Source organism: Falco rusticolus, chromosome 6 (genome assembly GCF_015220075.1).
Source record: "Falco rusticolus isolate bFalRus1 chromosome 6, bFalRus1.pri, whole genome shotgun sequence".
NCBI lineage: Eukaryota > Metazoa > Chordata > Aves > Falconiformes > Falconidae > Falco > Falco rusticolus.
The window spans coordinates 74996236-75011989 of record NC_051192.1 but is presented as its reverse complement, the minus strand read 5'-3'; the positions used below and the strand labels follow the sequence as shown (position 1 = coordinate 75011989).

General features: G+C 41.6%; 1 protein-coding gene across 1 annotated transcript in view; it reads right to left on the bottom strand.

The window, feature by feature from the left end:
- Nucleotides 1-14944, bottom strand: part of PHF3 (PHD finger protein 3) — a 53652-nt gene extending 38708 nt beyond the window's left edge. The window contains 2 exon segments of the mRNA XM_037392965.1: nt 4636-4904; nt 14733-14944. Of these exon segments, the coding sequence (XP_037248862.1) occupies nt 4636-4879 (244 nt within the window). The 5' untranslated portion in view covers nt 4880-4904; nt 14733-14944.
- Nucleotides 14945-15754: the final 810 nt, after the last annotated feature.

The window sequence follows — 15754 nt, the reverse complement described above, 5'->3', positions numbered from 1 at the left end:
AGCTGAAGAAACTATTTAGATTCAGCACAAACCAAACTCAGGCCGTGAGTGAGTCTGTGAACAAGACGTGAACATGAGACTGCTTCACTGGTACAGATACAGTTCTTCCTATGAACAGACAGCTATTCTCATGCTCCTTGCTATTTCTCATACACCAGTACCGCTGACAATAAGATGTTCAGCACAGGAAAGACATGGACCTGTTGCAGCAGGTCCAAAGGAGGGCCACTAAAGTTATCAAGAGGGATGGAACACCTCTCCTATGAGGAAAGGCTGAGAGGGTTGGAGTTGTTCGTCCCGGAGAAGAAAAGGCTCCAGGGAGATTTTTTTGCGGCCTTTCAACACTTAAACAAGGCTTATAAAAAAAGATGGGGACAGACTTTTTAGCAGGGTCTGTTGCAATAGGACAAGGGGTAATGGTTTTAAACTAAAAAAGTGTAGATTCAAACTAGACAGAAGGAAAAAAAATTTACAATGAGAACGGTGACACACTGGAACAAGTTTCCCAGAGAGGTGGTGGATGCTCCATCCCTGGAAACATTCAAAGTCAGGTTGGATGGGGCTCTGAGAAATCTGATTGAGCTGAAGATGTCCCTGCTCACTGCAGGGGGGTTGGACTACATGACCTTTAAAGGTCCCTTCCAAACCAAACAATTCTATGATTCTATGCTACCATCCTCCCCAAGAGAAGCATTTATAATCCAATTTACAAAGCTTGCATTTTCTGGATAGATGCCTCTAACAAGCAATGACTGGAAATCAAACTTCAACTCACAAAAATCTACGTGTTTCTGCCTTATAAACAAGTACTTGAACTGTTCAAAGGACATAAAACTGACTGCCTACCAGTATCCATCCCATACAGTCAAATTATTAGTAATACACCATAAAAAAGGCTTAGAATTAACAAAAAGCTTAGTTCATGTTGAATGATGTGCAATACAAACCTTAAAGCTGAGCAACACAGATGCAATGTCGATTAGTAATAACACTGGGTTGGGCGTTATTTACAGGCCTAGCAAGAACTAATGTCAATGCAGCAGTAAGAAAAAGAGCAGCAAACCCACACTCAAAACCAACTTAAGTGCAAGAAAGAATGGGTTCATAGATAAAAAGGCCTGATCTCCAAAGTAAGCAAGCGAAAATGTTGTCACAATCCTGAGAAATCTGGTATGTGAGTAAGCAGGCCTGAAAAAAGCCTTTCTCAAAGCTTCCGCCACTCACGTGTACTCAGGTTCACGCAATAAATTTCTTATTTAGAACAGGGTGCAAGTTCTTTAGGTTGAATACATATAAAGATAGTATCTTGATTTGTGCATAGGCTTACAAATACTCTTGAACTCTGCTCAGACCAGGCCTTCAAAGTAGTATCAGTGAGCCATGCCTTCTGCTCCTCCATTTTCTCTGAGACCTAATACCATTTTAGCCAAATCACCTCCTCAGTCCAACTATTTTCACTTGTATCTCTTCAGCTTGCTCACAACAATCAAATAAGCTGTAGCATGAAATCTTTACCACTTTGAAAACTGGACAGGACCTGGTTTCTGCTAGGACAGAGTTAATTTTCTTCTTAGTAGCTGGTGCAGTGCTGTGTTTTGGATTTGGTGTAATAACAATGCTGACAGCACACGGATGGTTTTGGTTGTTGCTGGGTGATGGTTATAAGTTAACAAGGACTTCTCGGTTTCTTGGGCCCTGCCAGCATGAGGGCTGGAGGGGCATGGGGAAACTGGGAGGAGACACAGCCAGAACAGCTGACCCCAACTAGCTACAGGGGTATTTCATACCATATGACATTGTGCTGAGCATATATAAGGTGGAAGAAGGAGGAGGAAGGGGGGACATTCGGACTTAAAGTGTTTGTCTTCCCGAGTAACCGTTACACATGCTGGAGCCCGGCTTTCCTGGGGATGGCTGAACACCTGCCTGCCCATGGGAAGTAGTGAATGCACTCCTTGCTTTGCTTCGCTTGCGTCTGTGGCTTTTGCTTTACCTATTAAACTGTCTTTATCTCAACCCAGGAGTTTTCATAGTTTTACTCTTTCAATCCTCTCTCCCATCCCACTGGGGGGGGAGTGACTGAGCAGCTGTGTGGGGCTTAGTCGCCAGCCAGGATTAAACCACAACCAATGTTCCAGTTATTCATGGAGCAGCAAACATGATAAATCTGTCCTTTGCTGACTCTCTGAACTAATTTTCACAAGCATTTTGCTCCTTTTCTTAAACTGTTATGTGGTCTAGGCATGGGTTATGCAAAATACTGTTTGAAGGTCTAAAATAAATTGTGCTAAATAAATTTGTGCCTCTGGAAAAAATGAACTCTTTTCCTCAGGAATGAAATCAAGAGTGTAAGAAAAATCACCGTCTACCATTTCAGTACTTCCTAGGTCTTGCCCTGCTCAACATAAATAGATAACAAGCGTACCTAAACCTAGTAAAACCTTACTGAAAATATATTTTCCTAGGTACACTTCTAACCCTAGTGAAAGTTTAAGTGAAGAGCCAATAACTACCCATTCTGTTACCATACTGCTTAATGCACTACAGAATAAATTCACAGTGAGATCCTACTCAGGATCAGAATACAGCAAACCATCATTCTATATGGCACACCAACAGTGTAACTCTAAGGATGTAATTACAGTAAGTTTTGTGGGGAGAGTTATGCTTTTTTCTCTTTTCTTAGACAAACTGATGTTGGGGTAGAGATGAGCTTTCACACATACTGTCTGGAAAAAACAGTATGGGTAATTCTTACCAAGGGTACTATCATCTTGCACGACTCACTACATTCTTACCAGCAGACTATGTAAACTGTGTTAGATCACCAACAGTCTCAGACAGATCAAATAAATCACAAGCTATATGAGTACTCAAGGAATAAAGACAAGCAAAGTAACTTTGCTTCTAATTGATAATTGTTTTTCTCAACTAAAAAACTATAAATACGTACTGCAGTCCTACCATCATCCAGGATAAGGACAGTTCTTATTAAGATCTATAAAGAACAAGCAACACCAAAAATATTTCATGTGCTTTTGGATACCTACTATATTAATTCCAAATTGCATGTTTTAATTTACTTACTGAAGCATGGCTCTGCTCTTGCTTTCTGATTTTAAAACAAAACATTAAACTCATGATCTCAGCATAAATACAATTAGTTTTTATTCCCTTAGTCTGCAGACAACCTGAAATAGTAGCCCCAAGTAAATGACTTAGCTCACTTATTTTAATAGACGTTAAAAATTAACTGTCATTTTTTAACTATCAATAGTACGAATTATTGCACTGCTGATCACTTTTCAGAAGAAGTATATGCCAAAAAGCCCCCAAAAGTCTCCCTGTAACTTTTAAAATATCCAGTTGTACCCTATGAGTTAATTCAAAAATTTCAGATGCAGTATAGGTTTACTGAATGATGCACAGGATGCAGTGTGAAACAAGAATCTGCACCACCGTTTTACTGGAAATATGGAGAAAATTTAGAGGAGGAATTTAGTTTAGCTGTGTACACTGTACAGCTTTACGCACATTAAGAGCAATGTTTTTTGTTTTGTGGGATCCAGACAAAAATGTGTAAGGATACAGACTAAAGCAAGAATAAAGAAAAACATTAAGGATGGCCTCAAATAATGTTTCACTAAAGCGGTAAAAAGATCAAATATCTTGTTTTGGCTTTGTAGTTCACATTTTTATCACGTCACTCAGTATCACCTTCGATTTATGATTTTCCATATTGTAAGACCACTTAATTTACTGAAGGTGAAAATTTAGTCTGTTAGTAGAAACAAAATACACATTGTATTAGGAAAGTGGTAGGATTTTCAATGTTCATAAAGTTCATTAAAAAAAATAATGATATAATCAAAGTTATTTGCATTACAACACTTTTTCAGTAATGAAGCTAAAAGATTTATTATTAACTTCAAGTGAAATAAAAAAAATATTAAGCACAGGGTATATCTTTGGCTCTTACATCAAATTCAGTGTAATTATTCCAACTACTCATCAATATAAATAATTTTAGGGACTGGATCACCTTTTTTGTTATCTTCCAAAACTATTCCACAACCCCTAAGATTATTTTTTATTTAAAACTCTGCTCTAAATTGGTTCCAAAGTAGGTGTTTCCAAACAGCAACAAAATTGTATTAAGATTCCAAGGTTTTGTTTGAAGCCAACCAAAGCAAAACGTCTAGAATCTGGTATCAGCTCAGTAGCAGGAAGGCCTAGCGCTAACAGAATAACCCTGAGGTCAGAGCAGTCATTTGTGCAACTCTCATGCTTCTGTTGCTATTGCAGAATACTACATTTCTTGAAGACAACTAGCAACTTCACTGATGAGGCACAGCACTTACACTAAACAAATCACACCTTCAATTGGGAATAATTTGCAAGTACTCAAGACAAAGTCTAAATTACTTCTGATCCAGATTAGAAGCCTTCCTCTACTGTTATGCAACAAAGTTAAAAAGAACTGCACAGTTTACATGCCAGGCATGCAAGCAGTGCAACAAAAAGGGCAGGAAGGAGACAGAAATCCCAAATTATTATTTCTACATTACAAAAAAGGGTTGGTACTAGAGTATAACTGTATTTTAAATTGTAATCTTAAAAAATCGTAAGATTTACCTGTTGAACAAGGCATCTGGAAATTGGGATCATTGCTATCCAAAACAGGCAAACAGAACTGGGCACTTGCAGATCCTAGCATAGGATCCTTATCGCTGAGCATGTTCTTCAGCGAATCCTCTAAGACATTTTGACTTGTACTAAAATCCTCACAGACTTCATTCTCCAGGTTGGATCCTAGAAATAGGGCATCATCTAAGTGTTCAGTAGGAATTAAATGGTTAAATGTATCAACTATATCCATGAAGACTCCTGTGTGTCTTTCAGCCCTATAGAAAGACAAGAAAAATACCATAAGAAAATAAGCTACAAATTGTAAAACACCTAAGAAACCAGCAAATTTTTGGCTGTTCTGTTTTATAAAGAATGCTCAAGGTATTTTAGAATTGTAACCAAAAAAAAAAAAAAACCCCACACCTGCTTAGGCCTCAGTATGGCCCACTGCATATCTAAAAATCAAATCTCTAACTTACTGTTTTTAAAAGAAATTCCATGCTAAGTTAATATAAACTCTGCTATCAGCATCAGCGTGATGCCACTTCTACAGAGTGTGTATAACACAGGTAAGTGAAACACCTCCTTTCTAAAACTTGTTTAAACCTTAACCAACCCAAGGGGCGGGATACCAGAGGGAGGGGGGAATGAAGAACAAGCAAACCTGGTTAGCAGCACTGCGAGCGCACATCTCTCTTCACCTTTAAATGTAAAAATGTGAGATCAGCTTCCACTAACATCAGTGAAAGGAGCCTGCCATACTAGGCCCAAACCTGAGAAGGGCTGTATTTCCGTTTACAGAGGAACTACCAAGTACTTCATAGCAAGTAACTATTTTTAGGCAGCAAGGCCTTATCCCTATTATTTTTCACCTATCATTACATTCAATAAAATTACAGACATTTTATATGAAAATCTGACTTCAATCAAGTATATGAGAATTCTAAGCTGGCTTCAAAATGGCCAGAAACCTTTTATAAACTTCAGTTTTGAAGTTTTACCTAAACTTAAGGAATTGTATTCGGAGATGGTACCAACATTTTACAAGAAGCGATTCCTTATTTTCTAGATCACTTCTTTGCAATACAGCAGAAGCGCAACTATTGCAGCAGAGATTCAACTCATAAGAACATATAACTCCACAAAAAAATGTAAAAAAAAAAAAAAGTCGACAAATTGTTTCTTCAGAAGTTTAGTCTAAGCGTATACTTAAGAGTGAAGAGAGATAATTATAATAAATATGGTCATGGAGGCAAGGAAAATGAAGTAGTGCAGTGTAGTGCCTGGCTTAATTTGGCATACAGGAAAACGTGGGAGACACCAGTTTTGGCACACGCAAAGCTGTTCACCTTTTTGGAAGCAGAAAAAGGACATACATTCTCTTGTGCTCCTTCCTTCATCATCATCCTCCCACACACTAGACAGGATTTTTTTTTAAGAAACACATTAATTAAAGGAAAAGGAGAAGTGAGACAGAGTTTGTAGTGCTTGAATTAGTTTCCAGATCCCTGTTCCAGCAACCTGACACTGAATAAATCCAGTACCTACTCATGCTTACTAGAACTGTAAGTATGCTCACGTTTACAGCACATTTCTGTTAGTAATCAATGGGGAAAATCCTAGCCATACGCATGTAAGAGTTCAGCTACAATTTCAAACCTATTTATGCAATTTATTCAATTTCACAAATTTACAAAAACTATAGGTGAGCATGTAAACTTTTTCATTTTGTTTTGCCTTTTTGAGAACATGGCAATCTTTCTCCCTTCTGCCATAGGGCAGCTCAGAAGAAAAGAAAACAAAAGCAGTGGTCAGGTATGGCACTATGCCTCTGCAGAACATGTCTACAGTATCTACAAGCTAACTGACGAAACAGTTCAATACTCAATGTCCTACTGAGCAAACAACCAGCAAGAAAGGCTAAATCAGGTGTATTTACTAAGTAAGTAACAAACTCACACAGCAGCAGGTGCTATAATTTGAAAGCTCCCTCACCAAAAATGGACTATTTTTATCAAGCAATGCAGTGCATCTACATACACACCATACTAACTAGCAACTATAGCAGTCCAAGTTCTTTTCAGAGTTGTCAACATTTCCAAATGTGGCAAAAGATAAAACAGCAAATTAATGGAGGAAGTGCTACGCTGCACTGTATAATTTATTTTTATTATGCCGTGTGGTTACAACAGTCTGATACTATACAGAATAAAATACAAGAGCTGCAGTGGCTCAAAGTAAGAAAATAATTATAACTGCCCCAATCCAGTAATTTAAACCTTCCTGTAATGGCAGGTTTTTTTGTATTGGCATCACACAAGCACTGGAGTAACAGACACAGGATAAAATAATGGTGGAGCCTGACACTAAAATGTGCCAATGACACTGCAATAGAACCCTCGTAAATTACTGTAAGAAACCTTCTATATTCAAAATTAAAGAGTGGCAGGGGCATTGAACACATTTACAATAATGTATCTCAGGATTTTTTATGGATATGAAGGGAACATTTAAATAATTGTTGCTCAAACATTGCTGTTACGAAAGCAATGCTGACCACTTCATTAAAAGCAGTGTTAAGTAGCAAAGCTTGAGCAAAATATTACCTCTTGCTACAAAAAATCACTGCTGAGAAATTAAAAAAAAAAATCTCTGTCTTCAGCAATGTCATGAAAAAAGAATGTCTCCAGTTTTGCAAGACTACCATGCAGCCACTCAGAACACTAAAAACACTGTAGAATAACTGTCAAAGCAACTATACATGCAATGGTCACAGCCACCTTCAACAACACCTAACTATCTAGCAGAGAAAATACAAGAGGAATTTCATCAAAAGTTTTATTTCTGGAGCATGAGCCTATGATCAAGTATAAGTTCTATCCAAATTTTGCATCAAAATGTCACTGCAAGAATATAAACAAGGTAGTTTTGCATAAAAATCCTACGACAACAAAATTTGTTCTACAATTTTTGAAACAGAGAGGTTATCCTAGTAAAGCACGTGAAATCAAAATTTTGGTTTAGCTGGTTCAAGAAACTACTGTTCAATTCTTTGCATAACTTGTACAGTACCAAGTTCAGGAAGTTTTTTCTAGCACTACTAATTTAACTGTGACATGAAGCGTAGAATCTGTGGGACTAACAATGGAAGATACACTTCTTGCTAGACAGCCAACTGTTAGAAACAGTTGCTACAAACAAAAAAATATTCTTCCCTTACACAATGCCTACAACGCATGAGTTTTCAACAGTTTATTTTACATTTGTAACACTCTGAACACCAGGAAAAATAGCCAGAGGTGTAGGTGAAACCACAGTTGAGTTTTTAATGGCCACTTATTTCGAAAGGCAACTCAAACTGGTCAGAGAAGGAATCTGGTGTTCCCCTGGAACACAGCTGTGTCCTCGACTTGAACTCTGAAGGCCAGTGGCTTGGCATCACTCACAGCAAAAGTGCACATACCAAGTGTACTCCCATAGTGCAGTAACTCAAGTGTTCCCACTGAGTAGTTAATCAGAAGCAACAGAATACAAAGTCTCATGTACAGAAAACCAGTGACAAGAGGAGCAGAGCATTCAGGAAGAAGGCAAAGAAGCAAATGACAGGAGGTAGTCTCAGACAGGTCCAGTCTGAACAGATGAAAACTCTCCCACCTGCTGGCTCCTGGAACATCAGGGTGTCAACTGAGACTGCTACAGGGCACAGCACAGCAAGATACAGGAGCGTGGGTGCAATGCAATCTGACCATCAAGAAAAGCTAAAGGAATAGAGAGTGTTCTCCTCAATTCCTTGAACAAAAGTACATTTATCCTACAGTTTTGAAACCGGTTTGTTCAAGTCAGCCCCTGCCCCCCCGCAAAAATAGGTACTCAGAGAAGAAACACACCAACCAAAAATATTTCATCAAGTGATCCATCACTAAAAATGACCCTGTTAAAGAAGCATGTCAGTTAAACATGACTTCCAGAATTTCTCCCACATTGTGTTTACCCATAAAATCTCCTCATGCTCTCAGCATCATTTTCCTTTTCAGTCCAAGTCCTCCAGCTTAAAAAACTCGTTTCTCCAGCTGTTGCATTAAGTTAGGTACGTCACAATATTGCCTCAAATCCCAACAAAGACTGGTATGAAATAAACATGCCATAGGATCTGATATGACAGATTTTTATCTTGTCCGCATTTGCTACATTATCAATACATCTCCAGCAGCTCTAAATGACTTTTCAAAATTAAAATGATAAATAGCGAGAATGATCACTTGCTAAGGAAAGAAACTGAAATCTCAAACAAGCATATCCTTTCAAACCAATCCTAGAGGGCAAGGAAGACTAACAGCTGGGCAAGAAATACTGTACATCTTTAAGGTTTCTCGCTGTTTAGTTTACCTGTAAAAGAGGCAAAAAATACTTCTGTCTGTGTTGTATTATTTTCTTATTGGAACAGAGCAAAACATTTTAGTGGAGATATTCAACTGCTTCAGCATGTCCCTACCATCTTATCTAAAATTTGCCTCAAGCAGAGACAATCACAAATTGTACATACCACTAGAAATCCTGAGTGCTTCTTAGCTGAGGTACAAGCCAAGCACGATCTGTCTTTGACTGCATTCTAAATTAAGACTCCCTTAAACACCAGGTATGGCAAGTGTTGATTTTTCCAACTACATATTTGAATTTTCATTAGATGTATTTGTCTTTATAAGTTATTATTTTCTATGTGTTTTATTCAGTTTTAACAGTATTCCTACACCATCTATTTTACTAAGCAAAAGTTAGGTTTCACACTTTTAAATAACATTCACTGCAATTACTTTGTCTCCTCCTCCTCTCTCTGCCCAGGGGGTGACTTTCATTCATTAGTTTACATTTTAACTTTGACTTTCATAAATTAGCTTGGATTTTAACTTAAGAATATAAAACAGCAGTTCCTGTATGTTTAATGATTGTCATTCAGAAGAAATCTGGTTTACTAAAGTCCTCAGAAGTTGGACTTCAGAAAAATAAAATATTTCTATAAAGAAATGTAACCAGAAAAAAGTTGCCTAAATTGGGAACAAAGCGGGGAAAAAACTGAAGGAACCTAACCACAGAAAGGAAAAAAGCTCAAGCTGCTTATTTAAGATACTCAAAACACTAGATGTTGAAGATCCTATCTACTTTATTGACCTACCTGAGCCAGTGAATCTGAAGCTAGTGAAGACAGAGTAACATCACTATTCTTTCCATCCCATTTATGTGCTTTCCTGAATAGTGTTTGTTGCTTCCAATTCACTGAATCTGTCTAGAGCTTTTAAAATCTTTTGTAAATCATTACTGACTGGACTGTGTTGGAAACATTGCAACACTCAAAACAGAAGATTTGGTCCGTTCTGTAAACACCTTCCTTCAGCTTGCACACACCAAAGGACTGAAAGCACGGACTAGTCATGACAGACTCCATAAATTGCATGACAGTAACAGACTCCATAAAAAACTGTATTACATTTATTTTGTCAAATAGTAATAAACACTGGTCAGAAAAGTACACTAAAGGAAGAGAGCTACTTGGATGAATAGCACTTTACATGTCAAAACAAATGGGGAAAGCTGACTCAGCACTTATTACTTGATTCCTCTGTGGCAGTAACAGTAACTGAAAAATTTTTTTCAGTTTTCGGATTGAGCCTGCACCTTAACTGACATGAAATCAACTAATGCCACAGGCAGTTAAAAAAAAAAAAATCCTTTGCTTGAGTCTTCTGGTAACTACTGTACTTAAAAAGAATGTTCAAGGTATCAAATGTCTATTTTTGTTCACTGGAGGTGTGATGTGGGATCATCCACGTGCTCACTGATACCTTGACACTTATCGCCCATCTACCAATCAATGCTGCTTGAAAGCACTGATGCTGAGCACAGGCAAGTTTTACTACCATCAACCCCCTTCAACGTACACAAAACCTTAAAGTTTAAGGTCACAAGGACCTAACTGAAACTTAATGCTAAGCTGTCATGTGTCTGTGTGTTTTAAGCACTAAAACCTGCATTCATTCTTACATTTATGAATATTACAGCACCAAAAGCCAGAACTGAGACCCGGGTCCTCTGTAGTAACAAATTTTGGCCAAATAAACACATCATGGGATAAAAAAGGAAATCAATACCAGGGAGTGCATCAGTGGCAGAGTTGGCAAGAAAACCTCAGCTTTACAACTTTCACATCAATGCACTTTTTTTGGTTCACATTAGCTCAAATCCCATCATCTAGGACAGTCTTCAAGATTAACTTAACTGACAAAACATTTTTGACAGGACAACCAATTCTATTTATGAGCACATGAATTGCAATGTGGCCACAAAAATGTGTTTGAAACTGTCAAAGAAAATGTCAGTGTCCTTTTTCAAAAAAAGGATACAACACTTGGATGGAATATGGTTTGCTGAACTTCGGCCTTAGGTCAAATTTAGTTACACTCATTCTTGTTCACCCACCTCCTATCAAACAGAACACTGTCAAAGACCTGTCTAACAGCAAAACACACTCAACAGGTTAATTTGATGCATCAATATTCCTGTAAAGGAGGCCCAGGTACACCAAACAAAGCTGTACGTCAGAAACATCAACCCATAAGAAACCATATGCCATCTGCTCCCTTACAAAAATCTCCTATTTATTATTTTAATCCCTCATTTAAGATTAAAGATCTAATGGCACCAAAACCAAAGCCCTGCCACAGAACAAAGAACAAGAAATGTAAATCTGAGCATTTCACATCTGAACATTCTTAACCATCTCTTCCGTACTATTTTTGTGTTTCCCTTACCATAAAGTCTTCAGACCTCAACCGACCCAAACCTTATCACCCTGCTACTGAAATCTCAATAGTCTGATATATTAACCGATAACCACATCCCAAAATCTATCTATAATCTGGAGGTATACGCTGCTCCCCTCACTGATACAGCAGATCCCTTACTATTTACTATCATGGTGTTTGAAGAAGGACAGGCAGCTCAAGCTATTTTCTTTATTAAACCTTCACTACTGAAAAGAATTATTCACCAGCCAAACCTGTACCTCATTTCAGTGAACAGGGAAAAAAAGTAAACTTCATATAAAGGATTTAATTAGAAGACCAAAGAAATGTAGAAGAAGTAAAAGAAACCTTTTCTTAATCACACAAGATCAAACTGTTGTATTACAGAAAGTCAACCTAACAGTTATCTTCTGAACCTCTTCTTTAAAAAAAAAAAAAAAGCAAACAAAAAACACCCGAAACATTCCTCACCGTCACTTCACAGCTAGAAGAGGCATATAGCGCTGCATTTGTAAATTGTGTTCTTTCATGAAATTTTCTTTACATTGTGAAATCTTACAAACGTTTTTTGTAAAGTACACTGTTTTCCTTTGCTGGACAGTCACATCAATGAATACCCTTAAATCCCACAAAAATTAAGCATAATCAAAGATTATACATAATTTTATTAATCTCTCCCTCCATTACTGCATGTATGTCTAGAATCTGTAAACTCACTACCAAGAGGCGCTTCCCTGAAAAGAAAAAAGGACAGATTATTTTTCCATCACTACTGCTATGCTCTTCAACTCATTTTCATCCTCAAGTTCCTCAAGAATTGTTTCAAGTATTTCCAACTTAAACACAGTATAAACGTTAAGCTGTGTAACTGGTTACATCGATTATTTGTGAGTCACCCCAGAAAGAATAATTTCATTTGTAATACCTTTTGAATTTGTCAGCATCTCTCTGATAATTATTCATCTGGAAACACATTAGAATTAGGGTGGGGCTGGTCTGGGGTTGGGTTTTTTTTCAGAAATAGTTAGAAGCTTAATGACTAAGCCTCGTGAAGTTTTCCACAGAAATATACCATCCATCATGTAGCTAATATTGGCACCATTCAGGCAGATGTCACAAGCTGTCCGTATTTTTCACTTTTTGCTGCTATATAATGAACACTAATATACCAATTTAGTGGGCTTTGCCACTGCTACTTCATAATATTACCTTTCAAAAGTATTCCCTTGCGATAAAAAAAAGTTTCTGACATAATATGACTGAATAATATTTATATAAAAAGAAAGTTTATTATTTCCTACAAATAAATTAGCACCCCTTAGTATTTTTAAGACTTGGATTTAACTGTATTTAAGTTGACCAGGGAAAATTAATTTTTTTAAAATACAAACTTCCCTTAAAAAAAAAAACTAAAAAAATGTTATGCAACATACATCAGCTCAGCTCTTTGCACAACATGAGTAGTATTTAATCCAAGAGGTAGAACAAAGCCTTCTAAAAAGAGGAGGTCACAGAAGTATGGCATATAAAAATTACAGGCTTTTTCGAGCTTTTGCTTTCTTAGCAACACATCACTGTGTTGAATTACTTTAGTTCACTGTATTGAATTAAATCTAGCCTACATGGTTGGTAGTTAGGTGCCCTTTCAGTTCTTTGAAATTCCTGAGGGTTTGCAAACGTAAAATGCACATAAAAACTGAATGACTGAGCAACAGGCAATGACAGCTGACAGGTGTGTTCAGAACTCCATATTTATATGTATGATCTTTAAAGCTAACTATAGAAATTAAAAGCAGAAGCTACTTGATAAAGCAAAAAGAGTGCTGACCAGCAGTTTCACTGTGGCCTACACACTAAATGTAAACACCACTCAAAGTTAAATTATTCCAAGAAATATAAAATCCAGGTTTTCAAGATCTCCCTTACTGTCTCTCAAACCTTACTACATTGATTTATTAAGTGAAACAAACCATGAAATAGTGGTGTTAAAGAGATGCTGTTATGTTTACCATCCTTACATTTAATGCTATAGTATTTCTACTGTTTGCTAGCATCAATTTTTATAAAAGCCATTGTATAGAAATTACATAATGGATTAACAGATACATAAAAGACACCACCACAGCTACAGTTTGCAGGGTACAGCTGTTGTCACCCCATGCTCCTGTCTTTCCTTCCTCACTTTTATGCTTCATTCTACAGGCTATTTCTCTAACTCAACCTACACTGCACAGAGCGCTCTTCTTCCAAACCCCCACCTCGTAACTGTAACTGGTCTCCATTGTGCAGACCATATAAAAAGCACACTCACAATCACATGAGTAATGGCTCTTCCAAAGTCTTATAGATATTAATTATTTGCATTCCAGTAGCAAACAAGAAGCGAGGACGCACTGCCTCAGAAAGAGCATCTCATCCAAGAACAGGACCTGGAGATACCACCAGGCCACTGAATCACCAGAGTACAGCCGATGACCACGTTTTCTCCTGGACTTCCTACAGTGGGTACTATACACAAGAGTTAAACACAGAAGTTGTTGATGATGCTAAGTTTGACAGACGGGAGGAGGAGCCCGAACAGGTCACACCAATAGCAGGAAGAACAGCAAGGTCTAAATTGGGGTTTGTTCCTCAGGTTTGTATGGGGCAAGAAGCCATCAGCGGCTCACGAGGTCGCAAGGGACAAGCACCGCTAAGAAGGGGCAAGACCCAGTAAACGCGCGGCAGGGAAGGCGGTGCGGTAAAGTCAGCAGCAGCACGGCTCCGGGCAGGGAGCCTGCGGCAAGATCGCGCACGGACGCCGCGGTGGGGGTACGGCAGAGGCCGCCGCAGCGGCCGTGGCCACAGCGCCATGTCAGGTGGCAGGGCGAGGAGCCCGCGACTCGGCCAGCCCTGGGTCTGCGGGGCGCACCCTCCGCAAGGTCAGCGCCGACGCCGCGGGGCCGCGCCCGGGCGAAGGGGAGCGGCGGGGGCTCGGCCGCGGAGCGCCCCTCGGGCCCGCAGCCAGACCGCGGGCCGTCTCCGCACAAGGGCCGCCGGCGGCACCGCCTCCGCGCCCAGCCCGTGCCGGCAGCGCCGCGGCGGAAGCAGGCCCCGTCCCACCCGGGCCGACCCGCCGCGCTGGGCCCCGCCGCCAGGCCAGGCCGACACAGGCCGCGGCCCCGCCACCGCCGCGGCAGGCCCGACCCGGCCCAGCCCGGCCGCCTGGCGAAGGCAGGGCGAAGCCGCGCAACGCGGCGGGCCCTTTCGCCCCCTCCCGTCCTCCCCCTTTACCTGCCGCAGCGCGGCCCGGTGGCGGTAACTCACCCCGCTCCGCTGCCCAGCGCTGCCCCGGAGCCGCGGAGGAAGGACGCGGCGGCCGCGCCGTGAGGGAGAGGGGGCGGCTCGCGCAGGCCCGCGGCCTGTGGGAGCGGGGGTGCGCGCGGGCTTCCCCTCCCCGGCCCCAGTGGTCCCGCCCGGCCCGGCCTGGCCTGGCTCGGCTCGAGTGCCGGCCGCGTGCCCGCTGCCCCGTAGGCGCGCCCCCGCGGCGTCAGGCGAGCGGCGCCGCGCCGGGCCCGGCCGCTCACGTGACGGCGCTGTTTACGGGGGGGGCGGGCGCGCCGCTGCGCAAGCGCCAGGCCGGGTTGGGCTGGGGGCGACCGGGGGCAAGTGCGCCGGGTTGCGGGGCGGTGGCCGGGCCGGGGCAGCGTTTCGGGTGTTTTGTGCCGCCTGCGGCCTCTTCCCGATGAGACCTGTCGCCCCATGACTTAGCCGCGCTCACGGGCCGCTGCCGCGCCAGGCCCCCGAAGGCGCTGGCACCGGAGCCGGCCTCTAGGCTTACCCGGGGTCCCGGCCACCCTCGCGGGGGCTGTGGGCGAAACTGCGGCCCCGCGGCCGCAGCTGCACGGGCCGGGCCGTGGCCTCTGCCAGGCCTGCGGAATGGCAAGTAGGGCCGGCGGGTGTGCCCTCGGCCCCGTGAGGCAGCAGGCGGCAGGGCGCCGGCCGCGGCCCCGGCTGAGGGCGGCCGGCACCGCTCCGGCGGGTGCGTGTGTGAGCCCGCGGCCTTCGCCTGCGGGGCGCTGCCGCCGGTGCAGCCCGTGTTACACAGCCTGATGGCTGCCAGCCCTTCCGTGCGCCGGCGGCCTTGTGTGGATGCCTTCAGCTCTCGGTGTGCCACTACAGGTTGAACAGGAACAGTGTCCGGAACCTGCCAGTCCTGGGGAGACACTCACGCTGGCTCTCGGCATGCGTCATGTCCCCTCGGCCTTTTCTTCTGGTGACACGTCCCCAGTGTGTAATGTAGATGTCCGTGGCATACGCTCACACACATCCCCACCAAAGGGGCTTGT